The 23,137-nt window shown below is 40.7% G+C and overlaps 4 protein-coding genes across 4 annotated transcripts; 3 read left to right on the top strand and 1 right to left on the bottom strand.

Annotated features, from left to right (window-relative positions):
- Nucleotides 1-6,772: 6,772 nt before the first annotated feature.
- On the top strand, nt 6,773-7,497 carry LOC146981050 (perforin-1-like). Its single transcript, XM_085788110.1, has 2 exons — nt 6,773-6,937; nt 7,192-7,497. Exons 1-2 carry the CDS (start codon nt 6,788-6,790, stop codon nt 7,447-7,449), a joined length of 408 nt encoding a protein of 135 aa, XP_085644236.1. The 5' UTR covers nt 6,773-6,787; the 3' UTR covers nt 7,450-7,497.
- A 3,232-nt stretch (nt 7,498-10,729) lies between these two features.
- LOC146981049 (perforin-1-like) lies at nt 10,730-11,452 on the top strand. Its single transcript, XM_085788109.1, has 2 exons — nt 10,730-10,890; nt 11,145-11,452. The coding sequence occupies exons 1-2, from the start codon at nt 10,741-10,743 to the stop codon at nt 11,400-11,402; spliced, it is 408 nt and encodes a 135-aa protein (XP_085644235.1). The 5' UTR covers nt 10,730-10,740; the 3' UTR covers nt 11,403-11,452.
- A 2,498-nt stretch (nt 11,453-13,950) lies between these two features.
- LOC146981048 (perforin-1-like) lies at nt 13,951-14,546 on the bottom strand. The gene is made up of 2 exons (XM_085788107.1): nt 14,384-14,546; nt 13,951-14,214 (listed from the first exon to the last, which is right to left on the bottom strand). Exons 1-2 carry the CDS (start codon nt 14,531-14,533, stop codon nt 13,951-13,953), a joined length of 414 nt encoding a protein of 137 aa, XP_085644233.1. The 5' UTR covers nt 14,534-14,546.
- A 1,508-nt stretch (nt 14,547-16,054) lies between these two features.
- On the top strand, nt 16,055-16,759 carry LOC146981047 (perforin-1-like). The gene is made up of 2 exons (XM_085788108.1): nt 16,055-16,256; nt 16,466-16,759. Exons 1-2 carry the CDS (start codon nt 16,107-16,109, stop codon nt 16,721-16,723), a joined length of 408 nt encoding a protein of 135 aa, XP_085644234.1. The 5' UTR covers nt 16,055-16,106; the 3' UTR covers nt 16,724-16,759.
- Nucleotides 16,760-23,137: the final 6,378 nt, after the last annotated feature.

The following is a 23,137-nucleotide window of genomic DNA, read 5'->3' as shown; positions in this document are numbered from 1 at the left end:
CCTTTTTTAGGTTTTTGCAAAAAAAAATAAATCTGGATCATAAATTGATATGACATCTTATAATAATGTGTTCAGAACATGTCCAGCCCATATACTCGGTCATGATTTGCAGTATCTGACCACTTACATCTCCAGATTTGGGGCCTTTTTTGTGGAGTCCTCCTTATTCTCTATTTGCAAGGTGATTGATCATTGATTGCAACAAATCTTGTGGCATGTTGGGTAGTGAGAAACCCATGGACACTCTAGTTGTGCACTGTAATGAAAATCATCGTCTTTTGCAGTTAAACCTTGTGTTATTGTACAGTTTTCTTTTTGTCTCTGTCCAATTTTAGTTTATTCCTCCATGCGGTGGACTTCCAAATACTAAATCACACTGTTGCATTACTCAGGAGACATATTTTAAAACCATATGCACTGTAGTTTATTGCAAGGCAGAGCCATACACTGCAAAGATGCCATGAATACTCAATAATGTACCACATGTCTTGATCTTCACCCATCTGTTCCAGAAATTTACTTAAATGTAGAAAAAATGAAATTATAACTGTGAGCGGTTTTTGAAGTCTTGAATGCACCAGACGATGAAGGGAGGGCAGAAACATTGTTGGTCTTTTCATGGGATAGTTTGACAATGAAAAAAAAAGTCAGACTTTCCGGCTTTGGCCTTTGGCCATATAGAGGCCTCAGCATTTTCCACAATCATTTTGGAAATGTGAAATGTGAATTTGTGTCAAAGAGCAGAGGGGAGAAAAGAAGCCGACAAAGTTCTATCATTGCCTGTAGAGAAAAGATAAAAGGGAGTAAAGGTGTGAGAACACAGGGTGAAACTCTACAGTGGTCGTCTTATCAGTGAACCGAATTAGACTTGATGCTGCAGACTTTTTGACACCACTTTGCTGCTGCTTTTCCCAAACTTCTATTGGGGAAACCTTGAATGGTTTGTTTTCATACAACAAAGAAATTCAAAGCAGGTCAGTGGGAGGAAACTGTTTTCGTCACGTGCTGTCCCGTTAACATTACACCGTAAATCTAAGTAATGTAGAGTAATGTGATCGAACCTACACATCATTATGCAAAGCTTTTAGATTTTCAGTCGTGAACACTTAGTGTGAGCTACGTTTTTCTCAGGGAGATTCGAGGAAACGGCCCTGTCTTAAGTGCCTTATCAAAGATCATGGCACTTAACAGTAAACTGCTGTCATTTCACTGGCCAGCATTACGCTGCATTATTCCCTCACATCTATTACTGATGTCTTTGGCCTCCTGCCTTGACAGCTCTTAGAGCCTTTTATCCCTTCTTGGCACATGGGCCACCTCAAACTCACCAGGGTCAAAGCAGGAGGTCTGCTTCTTCTCTCTGCTCTCAGAATGTTTTTTGAGATACAGCGAGGGGGGGGGGCGCATTAAGAGACGGTGTTTCAGGGGAGAGCAGAGGAAGCTTGATTGCTCCAAGATTAATAAAAAGGTTTTTTAATGTGTTTCCCTTCTGTGTAGTCTAGGTCAAGTGGTCATAAGATAAAGCTAAGGGCCATAAAACAATTAACAATCAAAGTAGAAAATGTAGTCATGCTACATAAAATGTTACCACCCTCAAGCCTTTGAAATCATTTCAACAAGTTAAGCATTTTAGAGGATTTGTTATTGCCAGGAAACATCACAGTGAAAACATCACTCCAGGAAGTTATTTTTCTCAGATACAGCTCAACAAAACAGAAAATGAGTCTGACAACTTTGTGTTTTTCTTTTCTTTTTTTCCTCCCCCATTTCTCTGTGTACAGGTTTAACAGTCAACATACAGCATGTTGATTAGAGAACTGCAGAGTTGCTGCTGGCAGCTGCATGTTTGATTTTTATAGAGCTCCAGGCTAGTTGATTCCCACCGCTGCTAGTCGTTATACCTAAGTAAGCTAATCACCTTCAGGCTCCTAGCTCTGTACTGCAAGTTGCTCTGATCAATATTTTATGGTAACAATGGACAAAATGACCATGTTTTAACATGAGAGCTCTCCACTATATTTTTTCATGTTCCACGTTTTCACATTTCATGGCCCATAGTCCATACATCTACTGTTTTGTTCCAGCACCAACAGCCAGCTGTTGTGAAAAGCACCAAGTGACATAGTTAGACACCAGCTGAACATAGTTTTTGCTAGAGCTAAATGTTCCTCTTGAGAGTTGATGCAGACCAAAACAGAGCTGTAACAAACATTAAGTATTTTTCAAAATAACGATTCCTGTAGATAATGAAGGGAGAAAAGTACTCTTTGATTAAAGATTGAAGATAATACCTGGTCCACTTTTATAGTCTCTAGAGTCACCCCCTCATCAAACAAAGTAAAGCCTTACTCTTTTGATGCTACTTCTCATTTTTAAAAAGTTGGTATTTCACAAATGTTGATTTCAGCCAAAGGAACAAGCTTTGCATCACGGTAGACATCCTATCTTGAATGAAACTGTGAATGACTGTGTGCTACACATGACTACAGCCTCCTCTTTCCCTTCGAGGGACAGAAAACAGGAGAGCCTCTCCTTTACATCCTCTCTAGATTCACAGTGTGACTGCAACACAAAAAAATCCAGCAAGAGGGATATTGATATCAATTTACCATTGATTCCTTTCCATCCCCCTGTGGATTGCTTCTGAAACCAATGGGCCTGGACTCATGTTTAGTTTGGCTGATGAAAAATAAATGAGGTCAGCCTGATCCTATGTTCATCGTCAGAGTTTTATACAAAAAGTGATGCACTTCATTGTCCTGTGGGAATTTCATTTCAAGGGAAGACGAAACAACAGTGCACGGTGCACACAGCACCACTGGACAGTCAAAACAACAACTAACAGCAGACTTGATTTAAAAATAACATTTTTATTCTGAGTATTTTGAGAATACAAATGTTGACCCACATAGTCTATAAATTGACTGATGTAACAGTTTGAAATCTATTATCCCAAAATTGCACCTTGCTATGATTAAAACTTTTACAGTTACATATGAGTGAAAATATACGTATATTGATTCCAATATATAGCATCTAAAGTATTAGTTTGTTGGTTAATTCTCCTCTTCAGTGATCTTTTTATTGTTGATCAGGTGAAGTGCCTCCTTTATAAAGTACTGTGGGAAATCCCACAGCATTTTACTTTTTAGGAAGAAGTTGAGAGAAAATGTGGTCAAAAGTGAAGCGTTTAATTAACCGTCTTTTGCTGAGATGAGGCACAGCACCACTCACTGTCTATCTCAAGGTGAATCGAGCAAAGAATCTGATAATATTTATTGTGTGCACAACAGTGAACATGTGTGAGATTGGTTTTCTTTGAATATGTAAAGTTTAGACTAGAAAACTGCATCCAGAGAGTGTTTTGAAGTCATATATAAAAAATGTGACCATTGAATCTCGGTAATACAGTAACTTCAACTTCCAGAGGCTCATGGCATAAGAGACACAGATTTTCAGCAGGGCCACCCTTTCTAAAAATAAAAGCACTCAATGTGGTGCTTGAAGTCATTTTGGATGAAAGTGTCTGCTAAATACCATTTAGTATATTGTATTGCTCCCATTAATGCAATATGGACTCCACAATCTCACTGCCCATTGACTTCATCCATTCCCAGTGGGCCATCTATCTGTCCATTGACTGCCATTTAGTGTCAACGGGGCCATAACTCGTTAGCTGAATGACGTTTAGACACTCAGCAGCTCGTTACAAAGGTCAGAGGTTAGATGGCTGTTGAGGGGACACTTCACTTTTTCTCTGCCTCTCTTTGCTCCCCATTGGGATTGTCCGGCCCGTGCTGTCACACACTCGCAGGTTTCTTTACAGCTGTATTCTTTCAGTCCCTTGGTCCATCTCTTTGCTCATTTAACCTCTGCACCCTTTCATTGTACTTCACAACTCTGACTTTCCCTGTGAAGATTTCATACTCGGGTAGTTGCTGCATAGATGTGGTTCTTGGCAATTAATGAGTAGGGATGGGTATCGTTTAGGTTTTATCTGATACCGGTGCCAAACCGGTACTTTTGAAACGGTGCCCGAACCAGTGCTTAAAGCTACAGTTGGTAAGTTGACGAAAGTGAAAGTAAACTCTGCAACTTGGTTGGAAATTTCAAGACAATACTCCGTCAGGTCTCTTTATGAAGCTCTGCCAAGCGCCCTACACACACACAGACACACACACAGGCACACACACATAAAGTAGCCATAAACTTTTTCTGCTATTTTTTGTGAATGTACAAAACCTCTCAAAGCCACAGTCGCTGTTTGAGCAGTTTCTAAGCTGCTTAATTTGTGCTAGAGTTCTCAACAGGCCTGAAAATTAGAACACGATCCAGTTCGACCCGTGGGTGTTGACACTGCAGGACTCGTGAGCATTCATTCTTGGCCCAAACGCTGCCGAGTTACTTATGTTTTTGACCCGAACCCGGCGCGTCTGGTCATGTTGTTCGAGCCAGCCCGTTGAGAATCTAAGTCTGACCCAAGGAAAGAGCCTTAGCCTAGATACAGTCAACGTAAAGAGCATTAACCATGTATACTAAATGACCCCGGGGCCCCCCACAGCTAAGGTGCTCCTCCCTGGCCTGAAGCACCCACACCAGGGAGTGTCTTTGCACTGTTTTTTTTAATTTGTTTGTTTTATTAGCTCGCTCAGCTTCTTTTTGCCTGTGTGTCGATGTTGTTTAATGTTGGTTACAGTTTCTTTTTTTTAGTTCATGTTTTCAGTTGCTTTTTAGTTTGTCCTTTTGTTCACTCCTAATGCTGTATAGATTATAATTTCAACTCCAGTTTGGAACATGATGGAAATTAAAGATAAGACAGAAAGGAGGGCGAAACAAGGAGGGTGGGTGGGTGTAGGTGTATTTAAGTTTTTTTTTAAAGTACATGGAGAGAATCCATGTGAATGTGAAGACCTGTTTTAGACACAGACAGATGGAGAGAATAAGAGGGAGAGAGAGAGAGGGAGAGGGGATGAATTTTTACCATGACTAGCCAAGCGAGACCATTGATTCCACTCCTCACTTGCTGAAACAGAGAAGACAGAATGTCAATCAATCGGCCTCTTTTTCCCTCTTCATGCCTCTTTCCTCGAACATCGCCCATCATGCCCCCCTCTCTCTTTCCAGGACACAATTTTCTCCTGTCTTTACTGTGGTGAAAACCAAAAGTCACATTCACTTTTAGCCATGTTGTGTGTGTGTGTGTGTGTGATGGAGGGTTTAAAGGGTCACGGTGAGGGCAAAATCGTCTCCTAGAGTAAAATCGTCTCTAGTATGGAGTGAGTAAAAGAGAGAGTGAGTGTGTTGACTGATTAGTTCAATCTCTTGGTGTTTCCTTCAAACCCACATCTTCTGCTTTCTATTTTCAGTTGTTTCTTTCTAACGTAATGTATGTGCATCAGGGCTAGACGATGAATATTGATTCATTCAGACTTGTGCTTTAGGGAAATGTGTAAAAAATGAAAACCACAAATTTTACTTTAACTCAGTTAGTTACGTTACATGACAGACCCACAGACTGACACAAATTAGACCAAAGACCCTGTCTGAAAAGATCACAGGGCCGTGTGGCTTGTTTTTTTTTTTTAAGTTCATAGTTTCACTTGATCATTCGCAACATTTAAACCACTCACCTGTTTTATTCCTATAGCTACACCTATTGGTGTAAATACAGATTATGTTCTAGAAGCTAAATGTTTGTTTGATTTGGTTGTTTGCTGAGGAAACAGGTAAATGTAGAAAACTAAGTTGTTGACTAAGGCCCCGTTTACACGACAGCGCTCGCGGATGAAAACGGCAAAATATTTCATCGGATGTGCCTTTCGTTTAGATGGCGACAGCATTTTCAGGGCTTGAAAACGCAAAAAAGTGAAACCACCCTCCAGAGTGGAAATCTTAAAAACACTCCGCTGTTGCGTCTCTGGGTAAGGGGTGAAAACGCAAAACCTCTGCTCCGATTGCAATGACCTGAGGAGGGCACGCAGGGCAGCATAAGATATTTGGTGACAGAGAGAAGGTAATTAAATGTTACATTCCCCTAATCTTACTCTAACCACCATGACCATCATGACTCAAACTAGAGAATAAAACAAGGAAAAACACGCACTCTCCAAAAAAACTTTCAGGAACAAAACTGAAGAGGTGCACGGCCAAAAGACGCAATTTGTAATAAAAAACTATGAGAAGGACACAAGTGCTGCTGGCCTTTCTTCTTTTTCTGTAAGTCAAACTAGAGAATGGCTGTGTTCGTTCAGACAGTTTCAGCTAGTCGCCATTTGATAAAATCTTTTTACCAATGTGCTGTTTGGCATTAGGATATTTATTTGACTTTTAACCTTTGAACAAACATGTGAAGCCTGAGGTTTTAAGACAGTAAAGTTGTTATTGTTCTTCTGAAACTGCTTTCTAACTTTATTTTCGTCATAATAACAATCAAATTAAAGATAAGACACTGTAGTTGTTACAGTTTAGTGTGTCTTGATGAAACACAACCCAGTGGATTTCCAAAATATAGCTATTTATCAGTGAGGTATGACCTTTACCTGCACTAATAATGTTTGATTCAACTGTACATGAAGGACTGAGTTAAGTTATTGTCCTTCTGCTCTTAAAAGTGTGATGACACACACATGTTGAGTCATGCAGATGTTTGTGTCACCTGTGTGCATACACAGATGGACACAACAGTCACCTGTGTGAAGCCCCTCCCTCCGTCCCTGTAGCTCTATAAAACCGTCAGACTCGTCTGACATTTCAACAAGGAGCATCTTCTCTGAAGAAAGGACTGAAGATGAAGCTCGCTGTGTTTGTTTCTCTGCTGGTGGTTCTAACAGCTCAGGCTGTAACTTCTTCATGTATCGGTAGAACCGTGGACGTGTGGGTGGCCAACGGCCACGGCCTCACAGGAGATGGACTTCAAGACCCTGATCCCTATGTTCTGGTGAGTTGTTGGCTCAGTGCACTACTTTCTTCATTGTACGTGTCATAAACCTACATGTTGTTAGTTGTATGTGGAAACTATGTGGTAAATCATGCATATGGATGATCCAACAGGTGCAGCCACTGTTCACCTTTGAATTGATTAATTGATGCTTCAATGTTATTTTAATGAAAACAATATTTGTGAGTTGATATTTATCCTCCATCTGATTATTTAGAAAAAATGAACATGTTTTCCCCTTATTGATCTAACAGGTGTCCATCGGCCCTGACACCCAAAGAACCAGAACCATTCACTCCAGCTCCCACCCAGGCTGGTGGCAGAAGTTCCACTTCTACGATGCCAGCAGTGACCTGATGAAAATCGACGTCTGGGAGGCCGACTCAGTGACCCATGACGACCACCTGGGAACCTGCATGGAGGAACTGAGATCTGGCGGAAGTCGTTACCAAACTGTACGGTGTACTGTGAAGGACGGCGGATACGTCAAAGTGTTTTACAAGTGTCACTAAGTGTAACCTGCTCTTGAAGATGAAAGAGTACAGTGTGACATTGTACTCTTTCTCTTTGAAATGATTGGTGGCAGAAGAACACAACTCCTCAGATGCAGATTATTTCCATGATGTTGTGTTTTGTCTCTGTTTCGTCATTCTATATGAAAATGTACTGATTGGAAACTACAGTTTACAAAACAACTAATGTCATCTGCCGGTGACTTTTGGTCATTAAGAAGATGAAATATAAACACATATCCATCACTATGACTTGTGTAACTGAAAATTGTGCCATTTTTCTCTGTATTGTTGCCATTTTACAAACTGCTGTGTTTTATTCTGCACAAAGGCAATAACTTTGATGAAAGATGAAATTCTGTTTTAAATGAGGATGTCATTAATAAATCAAAATAAAAAATAACACTTGTTTCAAATTCATGATTGCTTGGTCATCTTAAGATTGTACGAAGGAGTATTAGGGCCAGCCAAAAAGAAACAAAAAAAAGCCAGACAAAGAAAATAAAATAAAAAAGAAAGAAATCTGGCAAAAAAAAAATCCAGCGGAAAAAAAAATCTGGCAAAAAAAAGAAAAACATTGGGCAAAAAAAACATCCACCAGGAAAAAAGTCTGTAAAAAAAAAAAAATCCATCGGGAAAAAAAATTTTTAATAAAATCTGCCCCAAAAAAAAAGGGCCAGGTGTAAAAACCAATAAATTGAGAAAATATCAAAGTACTATAGTCGGTGGCCATAGCTGCCTCTACTTCACGTTGCTTTCATGAATTGTAAACACACAGACGGTGTTTGAGTGTGGATTAATTGTTAATGGTTTGTTGTGTAACCTGAGCTGGTCCAAAATCGCGATTCTGTTATTGATGAGTTGGGTTTTAATAACAGCTGATAAATGGCATGGATTGTGATGAGAAGGTGTTGCACACATTGATAATGTTAATTAAACTGGGGATTTGAATGGATTTCCACTCTTGTCGTGGTGGGAATAAACACTCTTTAACCATCCCTCACTCCTTGAGTCGAATCAGAGTACAGTATTATTCTAAGTATTCTTACTGGGTTCCCGGTATGTATTCTGGGTGGCGGTGGCGTGGAGGGCCTTGAAAAAGTGGTTAGCCCCGGGGCCCATAGTGCTTTAATGTGGGCCTGATTGAGCCAGCAGTTGCTGTAGTTGTGGTGCTGTGGTCAAGCCTCTGCAGTTTTTTTGGCTGGCCCTAATACTCCTTTGTAGTGTACATCTTTACAATGTGAAGGTGATTATCTGAAGTGGTGCAACTGTAAATCAACTTGATTAGTTGCCTTATTGTATCTTGTGATACAACATGGCCTACCCCCCACCCCCCACCCCACCCCGCCAATTAAATTTTGTACGAATGCGGCCACCTCCTCCAAGTTTGTGTGGTTTATCCTCCTAAACAAACCAAGTTTCCGACACAGTCTCTTCAATGTCCTTATACTTATGACCACACCGTGTTTATGTTCCCGAGAGAATATCCTTATTACTGAGGCCGATTCTGAAGTACATCTTAATCAGGGCATCTGTAGAGGCAGCCATGGCCACCGACTGTAGTAGTTTTGGGGGGGGGTTTTGTTTGTTGTTGCCAGATTTTTTTTTATTTTTCGAGGTTATTTTTTTAAATTTTTTTTGGCCAAATTTTTTTTATTTTTGCCTGTTTTCTTTTTTTTAAACGATGGATTTTTTTTCCCGCTGGATTTTTTATTTTTTTACTATGATGTGTACGAGCTGCGATTGGCTGCTCCTCCTGCTCCCTCTACCTGACTGGTGGAGACTCTTTGGTCACGGTGGATTTTGGCAAATATGATTTACCACCCCCCCCATGGTGTGTGTGTGTGTGTGTGTGTGTGTGTGTGTGTGTGTGTGTGTGTGTGTGTGTGTGTGTGTGTGTGTGTGTGTGTGTGTGTGTGTGTGTGTGTGTGTGTGTGTGTGTGTGTGTGTGTGTGTGTGTGTGTGTGTGTGTGATGGAGGGTTTAAAGGGTCACGGTGAGGGCAAAATCGTCTCTTAGACTTTTTTTCAGGAGTATGGAGTGAGTAAAAGAGAGAGTGAATTGTGTTGACTGATTAGTTCAATCTCTTGGTGCTCCCCTCAAACCCACATCTTCTGCTTTCTATTTTCAGTTGTTTCTTTTTAACGTAATGTATGTGCATCAGAGCTGGACGATGAATATTGATTCATTCAAATTTATGCTTTAGGGCAATGTGTAAAAAATGAAAACCACAAATTTTACTTTAACTTGGTTAGTTACGTTACATGACAGACCCACAAATTAGACCAAAGACCCAGTCTGAAAAGATTTGATCACAGGGCTGTGTGGCTTGTTTTTTGTTTTTTTTTAAGTTCATAGTTTCACTTGACTCACCTGTTTTAATCCTATGGCTGATTGGTGTAAATACAGATTATGTTCTAGAAGCTAAATGTTTGTTTGATTTGTTTGTTTGCTGAGGAAACAGGTAAATGTAGAAAACTAAGTTGTTGACTAAAACCATCCTTTGCAAACACGACTGTTGATGCCTTCAGGGGTTGAGCTTTCACAGTGTGACGTGCTCTGCACTTATCTAACCATGACTTTTTTCTTCTATTTCTGAGAAACAATCTCACATCATATATTACTGATATTTGGTGACGGAGAGAAGGTAATTAAATGTTACATTCCCCTAATCTTACTCTACCACCATGACCATCATGACTCAAACTAGAGAATGGCTGTGTTAGTTCAGAAAGTTTCAGCTAGTCGCCATTTGATACGTTTTTTTTTTTGTTTTGTTTTTTTACCAATGTGCTGTTTGGCATTGGGATATTTATGTTACTTTTAACCTTTGAACAAACATGTAAAGCTTGAAGTTTTAAGACAGTAAAGTTGTTATTGTTCTTCTGAAACTACTTTCTAACTTTATTTTCGTCATAATAACAATCAAATTAAAGATAAGACACTGTAGTTGTTACAGTTTAGCGTGTCTTGATGAAACACAACCCAGTGTATTCCCAAAATACAGCTGTTTATCAGCAAGGTATGACCTTTACCTGCATTATTAACACTAATAATGTTTGGTTCAACTGTACATGAAGGACCTGGTTAAGTTTTTGTCCTTCTACTCTTAAAAGAGTGATGACACACACATGTTGAGTCATGCAGATGTTTGTGTCACCTGTGTGCATACACAGATGGACACAACAGTCACCTGTGTGAAGCCCCTCCCTCCGTCCCTGTAGCTCTATAAAACCGTCAGACTCGTCTGACATTTCAACAAGGAGCATCTTCTCTGAAGGAAGGACTGAAGATGAAGCTCGCTGTGTTTGTTTCTCTGCTGGTGGTTCTAACAGCTCAGGCTGTAACTTCTTCATGTATCGGTAGAACCGTGGACGTGTGGGTGGCCAACGGCCACGGCCTCACAGGAGATGGACTTCAAGACCCTGATCCCTATGTTCTGGTGAGTTGTTGGCTCAGTGCACTACTTTCTTCATTGTACGTGTCATAAACCTACATGTTGTCAGTTGTATGTGGACACTATATGGTAAATCATGCATATGGATGATCCAACAGGTGCAGCCACTGTTCACCTCTGAATTGATTAATTGACGCTTCAATGTTATTTTAATGAAAACAATATTTGTGAGTTGATAGTTATCCTCCATCTGATTATTTAGAAAAAAATAACATGTTTTTCCCTTATTGATCTAACAGGTGTCCATCGGCCCTGACACCCAAAGAACCAGAACCATTCACTCCAGCTCCCACCCAGGCTGGTGGCAGAAGTTCCACTTCTACGATGCCAGCAGTGACCTGATGAAAATCGACGTCTGGGAGGCCGACTCAGTGACCCATGACGACCACCTGGGAACCTGCATGGAGGAACTGAGATCTGACGGTCGTCGTTATCACACCGTACAGTGTACTGTGAAGGACGGCGGATACGTCAAAGTCTTATACAAGTGTCACTAAATGTAACCTGCTCTCGAAGATGAAAGAGTACAGTGTGACATTGTACTCTTTTTCTTTGAAATGATTGGTGGCAGAAGAACACAACTCCTCAGATGTAGATTATTTCCATGATGTTGTGTTTAGTCTCTGTTTCATTTTATATGAAAATTTACTGATTTGAAACTACAGTTTACAAAACAACTAATATCATCTGCCCGTGACTTTTGGTCATTAAGAAGATGAAATATAAACACAAATCCAAAATTGTGCCATTTTTCTCTGTACTGTTGCCATTTTACAAACTGCTGTGTTTTATTCTGCACAAAGGCAATAACTTTGATGAAAGATGAAATTCTGTTTTAAATGAGGACATCATTAATAAATCAAAAGAAAAAATAACACTTGTTTCAAATTCATGATTGCTTGGTCATCTTAGGATTGAAATGCTTTACAGAAGAAAAGGGAAAATCAGTATACATGAATCTTTTTTCCTGAGTTGCTCAGTTGCAGTAACTTGGTCTCGGTGCCTATTATCAGTGTCAAAGTAACAATAATAGTAATATCAGTGGAAACCTAGTCAGATGGAAGGGGAGATGAGGGGTTGTGCTACTCACCAGCTAGTCTCTAACATTGTCTCTCCACAATTTGGTGCTGAACAGGAAAAGCAGAGTAGATTAATCAGAGCTTTGGTTAAACAGCTGCCGGCTGTAGCTGGAAACAATAACTATGAACTGAGAGCTAAAACGCTCTGTGGCTGCAGCTTGGGTCACAACTGTCTCTGGGCTCATCCCAACAAGCTTAATTGAACTGAAATTGGGCAATGCGTGTGTGCATGCCTCACAACAGTAGAGATTGCACAAAATGTGGCATAGAAGCTGGCCCGAAAAAAGAAAAAGCACCTGGGCTGATGCAACAGCGGCAAGTGCATTTCAGACATTGTGACCAGTAAGAAGATGTGTTTTATTAAAAAAAAAGAAAGAAAGAAGGAAGCCTGTGGTCCAACTCGACCTGAGTTATTTAAGCAATATATCATGACAGGCCGTGGTATATGCTCATTATACCGGGCGTACACGAAGCGGAGGGACGAAAACCCTCTTAGAGTAATAATGAGCATATACCACGGACTGGAGTGATATAGGCTATTGCTTTTATAAAACGGTTACCAATAATGACAATATGAAAGAGGAATACGCAATCAATTTCATGTAGTTTTATTCAACCAGAAATACACATTATCCAATAAAATAGCCCCACTGCGGAAAAAAAATAGTCCCATCCCCCTGGACGTTAGCTCCAAGTTAGCTCTGCAGCTCGTCTTTTCCTCTGCCTGACGCGGAGTGATAGCCTATGCTGTGATAATATATATGAATATATACAGTATATAAGGCTTTAGAATAGTAGCCGTGGTATATGCTCATTATACCACAGCTAACAACCAATCAGATTGCCGGATTTCACCTTTCTGTTTTATAATTGTAAATACTATCAGCCTGCACCGGTTGGGAACTGTAGTTGAGAACTCCGAGTTATTATTTCCATATATTCCATACAACAGAAATGTCAACAGGACAGATGTGTGTATTAACCTGCTAAAATGACGCATATCGCCACCTTTGTTGAGGAGGCGGACACTTTCCACGGACATTTTCTCTGTTGCATGTAAACTGGGACAAGGACAGAACTCCGGTGAGACGCTCAAATCGAGCTATGAGGATAGCTTGACTTGGGTGTGCATTCTCAATGTCACCCATGACCCTGGATGAATTGACAGTAGGTATAACTTTGGTATCATCAAGGCATCTGAAGCTTCTTGTGAACTCATAAGGATTCTGAGTGACTGAAGACTCTGGCAGTCATCCAGCATGCATAGCACCATCAGTTATTCCTAACTTTTGTTCTACTTCATCCTCCCCAATCCTTTTTGAGCCAGAAGATCTAGGGAAACACACCCTACATGCCCCCTTAAAGAAAATGGACACTGCGTCTCCCAAATGGTACAGAGATTTAAGAGTGTATATGTAGGGGAAAAGAGACACATTTTGCTTTTGGAGTAATCATAACCTTTAACTTCATCATTCCTTTGAACTGATTTCTATTATGATAATTATTAGATATGTGGTATAATTTATAATTGCTTAAACTAAAAAAAATGGTGCAGCATAGTCAGTTAGTTGACCTTGCCTTACTCCATTGCTCAGGAAATATGAGTCAAGTATATTATTATTGTCCTTTTAAGCAATTCATTTCTGTAAATGTGTTTAACAGAATTCAAAACCAAACCCCACAAATGTGATTTTTTTCTTAATTTTATTGATTGCATACTTATTCAAAGTTGAGTTTTTCCTTTGGTGAAGTTGTGATTGTGCAGAAAAAAACTGAAGAGCAGCAGTTTGAAAACCATCAACATTACAGAGCAAAACCCAACAATTTTCATTTACTTCAATGATGGTGATTGGAAATCTATCTTCTCCGCCTAGAGAGTTGTGTTCTTCTGCCACCAATCATTAAAGACAAATTGTCTTTTCTTCACTGCACATTGTACTCTTTCATCTTAAAGAGCAGGTTACGCTTAGTGACACTTGTAGAAGACCTTGACGTATCCTTCGTCCTTCACAACGCACTTCACATGGTGATAACCGTGACCCTCAGATTTCAGTGTTTCCATGCAGGTTCCCAGGTGGTCGTCATCACCACGAAGACCAGAGTCGGCCTCCCAGACGTCGATTTTCATCAGGTCAGCGTTGGCACTGGAGAACTGGAACTTCTGCCACCAGCCTGGGTTGGAGCTGGAGTGAATGACTTTGGTTTTTTTGGTGTCAGGGCCGATCGACACCTGTTAAATCAAATTAGAAAAATGTAAATGCTGCGCTCACAAACACAAATTATGTTGCATAATCCTTATGCAAGATTCACTATACACTACTGTCCATAAACAACTGACAACATGTGGGTTTATGACACATATAATAAAGAAAAATTTGCACTCTGAGCCAACAACTCACCAGAACATAGGGATCAGGGTCTTGAAGTCCATCTCCTGTGAGGCCGTGGCCTTCTGCCACCCACACGTCCACGGTTTTACCAACACATGAAGAAGTTACAGCCTGAGCTGTTAGAACCACCAGCAGGGAAACAAACACAGCGAGCTTCATCTTCGGTCCTTTCGTCAGACAAGATGCTCCTTGCTGAGATGTCAGACGAGCCTGACAGTTTTATAAAGCTGCAGAGATGGAGGGAGGGGCTTCACACAGGTACATTTGTGTACATTTTTGCATGACTCAATATTTGTGTGTCATCACTAATTTTAATGCAGATTGTGGAATACCAGTTTTTCCACAAATGGACAGGTCAACCCCACTTAACAAACCAGTGGTCAAATAAATGCCATGAACAGTTACAGCTGTATAATGGGAATGGGCTGGGTTTCTCAAATAGTTAACTGCAATAGCTGAAAAAAGTTGGTATGGTAACAACAATAACTACTCCCCCGTCTTATGATCTCAGATTTGTAAGAGTTTAGATAAATATCCAGAGGTCAAACAACACAGAACCTCAGTGATAAACCAAGGGTTGATCTAATTGTTTCTTGGCCACCAATTAGTAATAATGAGATTGTTTCCCAAATGTAAGACCAATGTAAATAAGTATAAATGTGGTTTGTTCAGCAGGGTACTGTACATCACACTGTAAACAGTCAACAAATAACTAACAATTTAATATCGTTAGCCTCATAGCATAATTGCCTAAGTCATTTTTTGGCCGAATTGAGATATCTGCCTAACTTTCCTCTCCTACCACTGCTGCATCACCTTGCCTTATTGGCAATGTCCTCAACCAATCAGGCAGATAGTGATTTTGGACTCTAAAAAGTGTTCTAAGTCATCTTTTTGACTTTGCTTGCTAGAAATTGTGTTACCAGTTAGGTAAGGGAGTATGTATTTACTTGTGAATACAGACATTAGCATTTAGCGAAAACCACTCTGTGCCTCCTTGTAGTGGTGGCATATGGTTGTAAACTGTTATCAATAACAAATGGTGCTTCAAAGTTGTTAAGAGAACCAGCATATTTGACGTTTTCAGTGAAATCAAGTCATACAAGTAAATGTAACCCCCAGGTTGTCCCCTGGATATTTACCTGGCCTTTAACCTTTCTACAAACATCTCTACCTACCTCACAAACAAGTCCTAAGGCTGGCAAGGAATGGTTGTTGTTTGTCAACTACTCTGTAATATTTGTTTTGACAGCTGTTAGAGTTGGTAATTTGCACAATGCAATATGGTTCTGCCACATGAGAGTTATCATAATGATGCGTAATAAAAGAGAATGAACTGAGGTTGTTAGGGTTTAGTATGTGCTCATAAAAACAATCCCAGTCCACTCCCATACAGCTGCTCATCAGTGAAGTACGACCATAAAAATAAAAAAAAATAAAAAGACAACTGATTATTAACAATGTTTTTTAGACCACTGTTTTAAAGTTGGGTATTTGGGTTGAATTGGCCATTGAGGGAAGACCTTTCTTTACTCTCCACATTAAAATGAGTGAGAACATACAGTACAAATGTTGACTCATGCAAACACACACATTCGTAAACAGGTGGACACAACAGTCACCTGTGTGAAGCCCCTCCCTCTGTCACTGTAGCTCTATAAAACCGACAGGCTTGTCTGAGTTTCTAAGCAGAAGCATCTTTGTCTCTCTCGGGGTGAAGAAAGGACCGAAGATGAAGTTCGCTGTGTTTGTTTCCCTGCTGGTGGTTCTAACAGCTCAGGCTGTAACTTCTTCATGTGTTGGTAAAACCGTGGACGTGTGGGTGGCAAACGGCCACGGCCTCACAGGAGATGGACTTCAAAACCCTGATCCCTATGTTCTGGTGAGTTGGCTACTTTCTTAACAATTTTAAACCTGCATATTTTCAGTTCTATATGGACAGCAGCTGGTTACATTTAAATTAAGTACCTGATGTCTAAGTTTCACCCTCAGATTTCTGTAAAATATAGAATAATATACCAATTGTGTTTGTGAGTGCATAGTTATTCTCCATCTGATTGTTTTATATTTACATTTCCTTAACTTCATCAGGTGACAATTGGAGATGAGACCGAAAAAACCAAAGTCAAGTACTCCAACTCCAACCCAGCCTGGTGGCAGAAGTTCCAGTTCACCAGTGTCAACAGCGACCTGATGAAAATCGACGTCTGGGACGAGGACAGCGTGACCGCTGATGACAACCTGGGAACCTGCATTGAGCAGCTGAGATCTGACGGCCAGGGCTATCACGCTGTCCAGTGCGATGTGCAGGATGGCGGTTTTGTCAAAGTCTTCTACAAGTGTTACTAAATGAAACCTGTGCTTGAAAACGAAAGAGTACAATGTGAAGTGAAGACGAGACACTTTGTCTTTGAAATGTGTTGTGGAAGAAGAAGCAATAAAATATCTATTTTGAACATTTTGATCTTTAGACCTTTCTTTAGCACACAGCTGTAAGCTTGCAGCCAATCACCCCAAAAGAAATAGAATAGAAAGTAACTATAAAAAACATCAATTTAATCACTGATCGAATGCATCTTTGCAGAATCATGTCTGCAAGTAGGATCATCCAGGCCTGTGAAAGACAACTTAAGTAAAAAAAAAAAAGGCAATTCCCATGAGTTTACATTTTAAGGTGGACCTAGGATGGTATACACTGTAGTTAAAAAAAAACATCAATCATGAATGCACCGTACTCCAGAATACAAAATATAACATACCCTCAGATTTAACAGATTCATGCAGCAACAATGCATGCATGTCCATTTAAATGTGTGGCGTCGGATCAGGTCAGCTCAGAGGACGAGCCAGAGGACACATAATGATACATATTCAGAACTGTATGGAGCCAGATAAGAAAGCACTCTAAGGGGCTTGTTTATAACATCAGAAGTTACAGAAATACCCTTATCCCTAAGGAGCCAGTGTTTGAGGAATATAGTGCAGTAATCTTCATGTTATAATGAGATATTATGGTGGACCTTGTTGCTGTATCCTAAAGTACTGCACTTTGGTGCTAACTGATCCTTTGTTTATGTTTTAGGGTGGTTGTCCACATCATGTCTAAAGGTGACAGTGTTGATGGGAATGTTTTCCCTGTGTCAGGATGAGAGAAATTATATACAGTATTTTCATGATATCCATGTTGTGCGTGGTACTTCTGTAGTAGTTTCCCCAAGGAAGAGGGTCCAAGCTTGTCTCTTTTACATGACGCATTAGATCTAAAAGCAGAGACGCCACGCCCATATGATCAACTCCTAAATGTCTTCAGTTCGTAACTGATGTCAAGATTTCTGTTTCTGTTGGCCCTGGGTTATTTACCTTTGACCTTTTTACAAAGACACAAAACCTGAAGTCCCAAAGTAGGAGAGATGTTGTTTCTGAACTATTTTGTGAGTTATAATGAGCCCAATAAAAGGGGTTTAGTAATACAACTTTTTACAAGTGAACTATGGACCTGCGCATACATGAATAGCATAGCCTAGCATAGCATCTAATCATGAAGACCTATTAAAGTACCTTTACCTTTACCTAGTTTCTCTCCTTCTCTGTTAAAATGAGTGATGACACATGTTGAGGCATGCAAATGTGCACAAATGTAACCACAAGAAATTGTTTGCTGTACTTCTCCTTGTTTTTAAATGTTTCTTTTAAAGCTTATCTCACAGTTGCTGTCATTAAGCTGTGTTAACGTTGACTTTCTCAAACAACGTCTATTCCTGCAGATTTTATCAGCAACCAGTTTGCAAGTCCTCATCTGACTTTATCTGCTGCTGTGTGTAGCAGACAATCTTCATACACGCAGAGTGTTTTTATGCACCAAGGATACTGAGCTGCTGTCATGTATTATTTTGTATGGCTGCATGTAAATACTATGTGTGTGGATATGGCTATCAGCACTCAGGAGAGCAGCCCTTGTCCGACCTTTCAGTTCAGCAGCCTCTAATCATTTTTATCGGGGGTTAAATCTATAGACTACATATTGTAGATGGTATCCAACATTTACTTGAATAAAATAGTAGTCGTCTCAGATTGAGATATAATGATAAATCAAAACAAAATGTTGTTTTGTTGTTGATTTCCTGTGGCCTGGGCCTCCCACAGCCTGTGATGGCTGCACTGATAAGCCATTTAGGAAAACAATGGGATGCAAATTTTAAGTGTTATGGAACAACCTTTGCTGCTTTGTCCACATAAAGCACTTAGGTCTACATAAAAGACCTCTTACCATATGTGTCACGACAACATTTCCAGTTTGTTCTTGTAAAGACCTTAACTCTAACCACCCCCACACTTCCCTGCAGCAGGTAACATTTCAAAGACAAAAAAGCATACTGGCATGAATGTCCTTCTCTTGTATTTGGTCTGGTTGTGCTGGCACCTACCAGCGATTTTTCAGTATGAATAAACAAAGTCAAATATTTCCTGGACTTTTAAATCAGATTATGGGTCACCAAGTATAATGTATATTTAGGACATTTAAAACTAAGCGTATTTAGTCACAGTCTGACACAACCATGCGCAAATTTGATAACAAAGGGTTACGGTTAAAAATGGTCAGATTGGTGAAATGGTCACTGATGGTGTTTATAGGTCAGAACATCTGACTTTTCAATTGCCTACAATATCCACTTACAGTGATGAGGTTATCCCAAACTTTGTTCATTATCCAACCACTATGTTTGTCCTTGGTGGTTTAGGACACAATACATGGCACCTCCCCTTTAACTGTTTGGGCTCTTGTCCTGACAGTTTTGAGAAACATGTTTAATAGTGAAAACAGAAAATGATTAACAATAAAAAAGAAGATGGGTTGTTGTTACATCAATATCAAAAGCAGCTGTCTCTCTCATCCATTTAGGATGGGAATATGGCCTCTAATATGTTGTGCTACTATTGCAGAAAGTTAGAATACTAATTTGACATCTGCATGGCAGTGCGGTAGAACAATGGTGAGATGGAAAATAAAAATATGACGAATGAATGTTCTCAGCTCTTGGACAGCTGAATTAGTGATGGATGACTACATTGTTAGCTTTAGAGAGGCTTACCCCAACTTAGTAATTTACCTAATACATTTTCTCATCAGTGTCATCATTTATTAGTGTTTTGCCGACTATTGTGTACTGTCAGACAGCAGCAAAGCACTGGTACAGAAACTATTAGACTCGCTCAACTTGCTCACTTACTACGTCTACAGCATTTTGTTGGAAATGAGGCACTGTTGGCTGGTGACATCAAAGTTCAAATCTTCATTTGGTGACACCTGTGGTTATTGGTGGTGATAGCAAGGGAAATTATGGACTACATTTCCCAAAGTTATGGTGGGCAGTAACCTCAGAAATACGATAGAGGCGCAACTTGCATAGCTATACTAAACCTGTTAATGATGGTACATTACATAGACTAGGCCTGCACGATATCAGCAAAATGTCAGATGTGCGATCAATATTCCGATGACGATGTGACTTTGTAACGTAAACAACATTGTTGTTGTTTACGTTACGTTACGTCTAGCTTGCTCAGGTTACAGGTATATGAGTGTGAAGACAAGGAGCCCATAAAGCCAGAACGTTACGAGACGGAGTTGTTTCCGAGGTAAATTCATGCAAAACCGCTGATGTGCGTTCCTATCGGGGGCAGTTTTTCAGCAAGCAGTCTCTGCATTTGCCTCTAAAACAACTCTGTCTCGTAACGTTCCATTATTATCTCATAGCGTGGTGAATGTGCAGGTCACAACTTGTCCACGAGAGCGTTTTGGAGTTGTTGGATTGTGTATTTGATGAGTTTGATGAGGGAAACCAAGAATCAGCCTCTGTAGCGTAGCTCTGAGCAGCTCGCGGCTCTGCTCCGCCGTTATAAAAATAGCTTGCACCGACAATTAAATGTAACGAACCTACTGCTAAAAATATAGTGATTATGCCAATGGGCCAATTTTCCAAAAATGTTGAACTATCCCTTTAGCAGAGATGGTTAAGCGTGTGACTGCAGCTCATGCAGACTACAGGTTACATAACACACATTTACATTATGAAGTTCATGTCTAAGAAGGACTCTCCTTTCCATCCTTTTCATCCTTCCTCCTTCTCCTTTACTCCCTACCAGTTGTCTCTCCTCTCTCCTTGCCTTTACCCTGCATTTAACCTGCTTCTCTCTCTCCCTCTCTTTCTCTCTCTCTCTCTGAGCTCCATGCTAATCATGGACTAGACAGTTCCACGGGCCCCCAATTCCACTTCAAAGGACACCCATTTCCTCCTTGTCTGTGAGAGGACCTGTCAGCCCAGCTTGCCTATACCTACCTACCGCAAAGAGAAAGAGAGAGCGCGAGGAAATGGGATACAGAAAGAAAGGATGTTTTTTAAATAAAAAAAAAGAAGAAGCAGTAGAGGGAGAGAGGCAGAAAAGTTGAGTGCCGGGTCCTCGAGGAGAAGCAAAGAGCCGGTGTCTGTGCTGTAGGTGGCACTTCACCAAGATGAATTGCGCCAGCACAGGGGTGCGATTTTGTTAAGTGTGTGTTAAAAGTGTAAAGGTAATGTGCTCTCGCATGTTAGGAAGAGTACACGTCAGCACTTTGAGAGTTGGTGGAGAAAAATAGGAAGAAAAAAACAGAAAAGGTACTCAGGACTATTTTCAGCTTTAGAGAGAAAAAAAAAAGCTTTACCTTGTGATTTCTATTTGAACTTTTCTCCCGCTTTTCCTACCTCTCTTTCTCTCTCACTTCTTCTTCTTCTCCTCCTCCTCCTCCTCGCTCGCTTTTCCACCCTGCAGGAGGAACAAGCGAGGGGAGAGAGAGCGAGCGGCCACGGTGTCCTGTTCCTCCCCGTCTCGTTTTTTCGGAGCATGAATTAAAGTTGCATTCCGTGCCGCCATTGTTAGGGTAATAAGAAAAAGTTATCTTCAAAGGGTTCGGGTGGCGAGAGAAGGGAGAGCCAGGGGGATGGGAGACGAAGCGCGCGCGTGTGTGTGTGTGTTAGAGAGAGAGAGTGTGTGTGTGTGTGTGTGGAGGGATGTAGGGTTTGGGTTGAGCAGAGATTTTTTTTCTTCTTCCTTATAATGCGTGAAATTACACCTGCCACCTTGCTGTCTGTGTACTCTGAATATGTGTGTGTGTGTGTGTGTGTGTGTTTTCATAATCGTGCTCTTTCATATTTCCACACACACACACACAGTCACACACGCAATGATGATGTCGTGCATACCGAACAATACTCACACACATGCTTACCACCACACATTCACCATCCCAGTGTGCGCTGTCTAAAGCTATATTTCTGCTAACACGGTGCGCAACACTATATTCCTATTAACAGTTCCAATTCCTATTAACAGTCGGTTCCCAGATAGCAAGTTAATTAACTCTCTGCCCTCCCTCTCCCCTGGCTATCAGCGCACAGGTAGCCTTTCATGTTGCCACCGAGAGATAGAGGGAGGGACGGGAGGGATGGAGAGAGGTGAGGAGCGAGATGGAGGGAAGGCATACACGCAGAGATGGAAAATGGGGGGAGAGGAGAAAAAGAGAAAGAGGGAGAGACGGTGGGTGGTGGTGGTGGTGGTGGAGGGGGTGAGGACTGAAACATGAGCCAAATTGGATTTGGATGAGAAACCGCTGAGAGGGTTGTAAAGTGGCAGAGACAGTGGATAGAGTGTAAGGAAGGTTTTTTAAAATTTCTTCATCTTTTCTTTTTTTTTTAAATTTTATTTATTTATTTTTTTCATGTTCAGCATTTCAACACCTGCTCAGAGCGCAGCAGGAGATGAAACAAATGGAGGGGTGAGCCGGGGAGGCAGGCAGGCAGGCAGGCCAGGCAGGCGCTCGGAATAAAAGTGTTTATTTTTTTTTGATGTGGCGTGCTCTTTCAGCATCATGACACACAGATCATTGTGTTTTACAGCGCGGGGGGCCAAGGGGCCTCGGCGAGCAGCATCAGTTTACCACAGGGCTAATGCCTGACACTTCTAATTATTAAGATGTTCCAGCTCTTGTAAGGCGTCCAGAGCACATCCAGGAGGCATTAGCAATGGTCCGCTGTCAGAGCAGCGGATGGATGTGAAGTGACGCATGCAAACTGATGGCACATGATTTGTGTGTCTGTGCTATGCTCGTAGTCGCAAAATTGATCCGTTCTGTCAAAACAACCACGGCTTTGGCACCGGAGAATGATTTCTCTCACATGACAGAGCAGCAAGTAGAGGACATTAAGTATTTCCCTAAAAATTCATCCAGTAAAGACGTAGATTACCTTTTTTTTTTTTCTTTGCGTTTCCTTTAATCGTTTCTGTCAAAGAGATAAACAACTTCCTGTCTGAACTCAAGACTGTCATCCCAAGAAGAGTGGAGCATCAGTTGCTTCAGCAAGTACAGTAAAATGACATGTTTGCACACAAGTGACAACAGTGTGACGTTGAAGTGTGTATCAGAGGGAGGTCCAGCTGGACGGATGGCACAGCAACACAATGGCTCTTAGCGTGTGCTTCCAGTTTTCCAGCGATTTCGTTTTTTGTCAAAGATGTTTTTTTCTTCTAACTTTAACAAAGTAGCGGTTTTAAACCAAACAAACAATTTTCCGTGTTTGTTTAGTTTAATAAAGTAGAGTTCATTTTCAGCCAGGGCACTGATAGATGTTGTCTTGTTGAAAGGAGCATCAGACTTCTCTGAAACCTTCGTCATACAATAATTTGCACCTTCTTGTTTCTGAGGAAATTCAGACAGACACTGTTTCTTAT

Source organism: Trachurus japonicus, chromosome 9, assembly GCF_045865225.1.
Source record: "Trachurus japonicus isolate A0001 chromosome 9, Traja_1.0".
NCBI lineage: Eukaryota > Metazoa > Chordata > Actinopteri > Carangiformes > Carangidae > Trachurus > Trachurus japonicus.
This window is presented reverse-complemented; position numbering and strand designations above follow the sequence as displayed.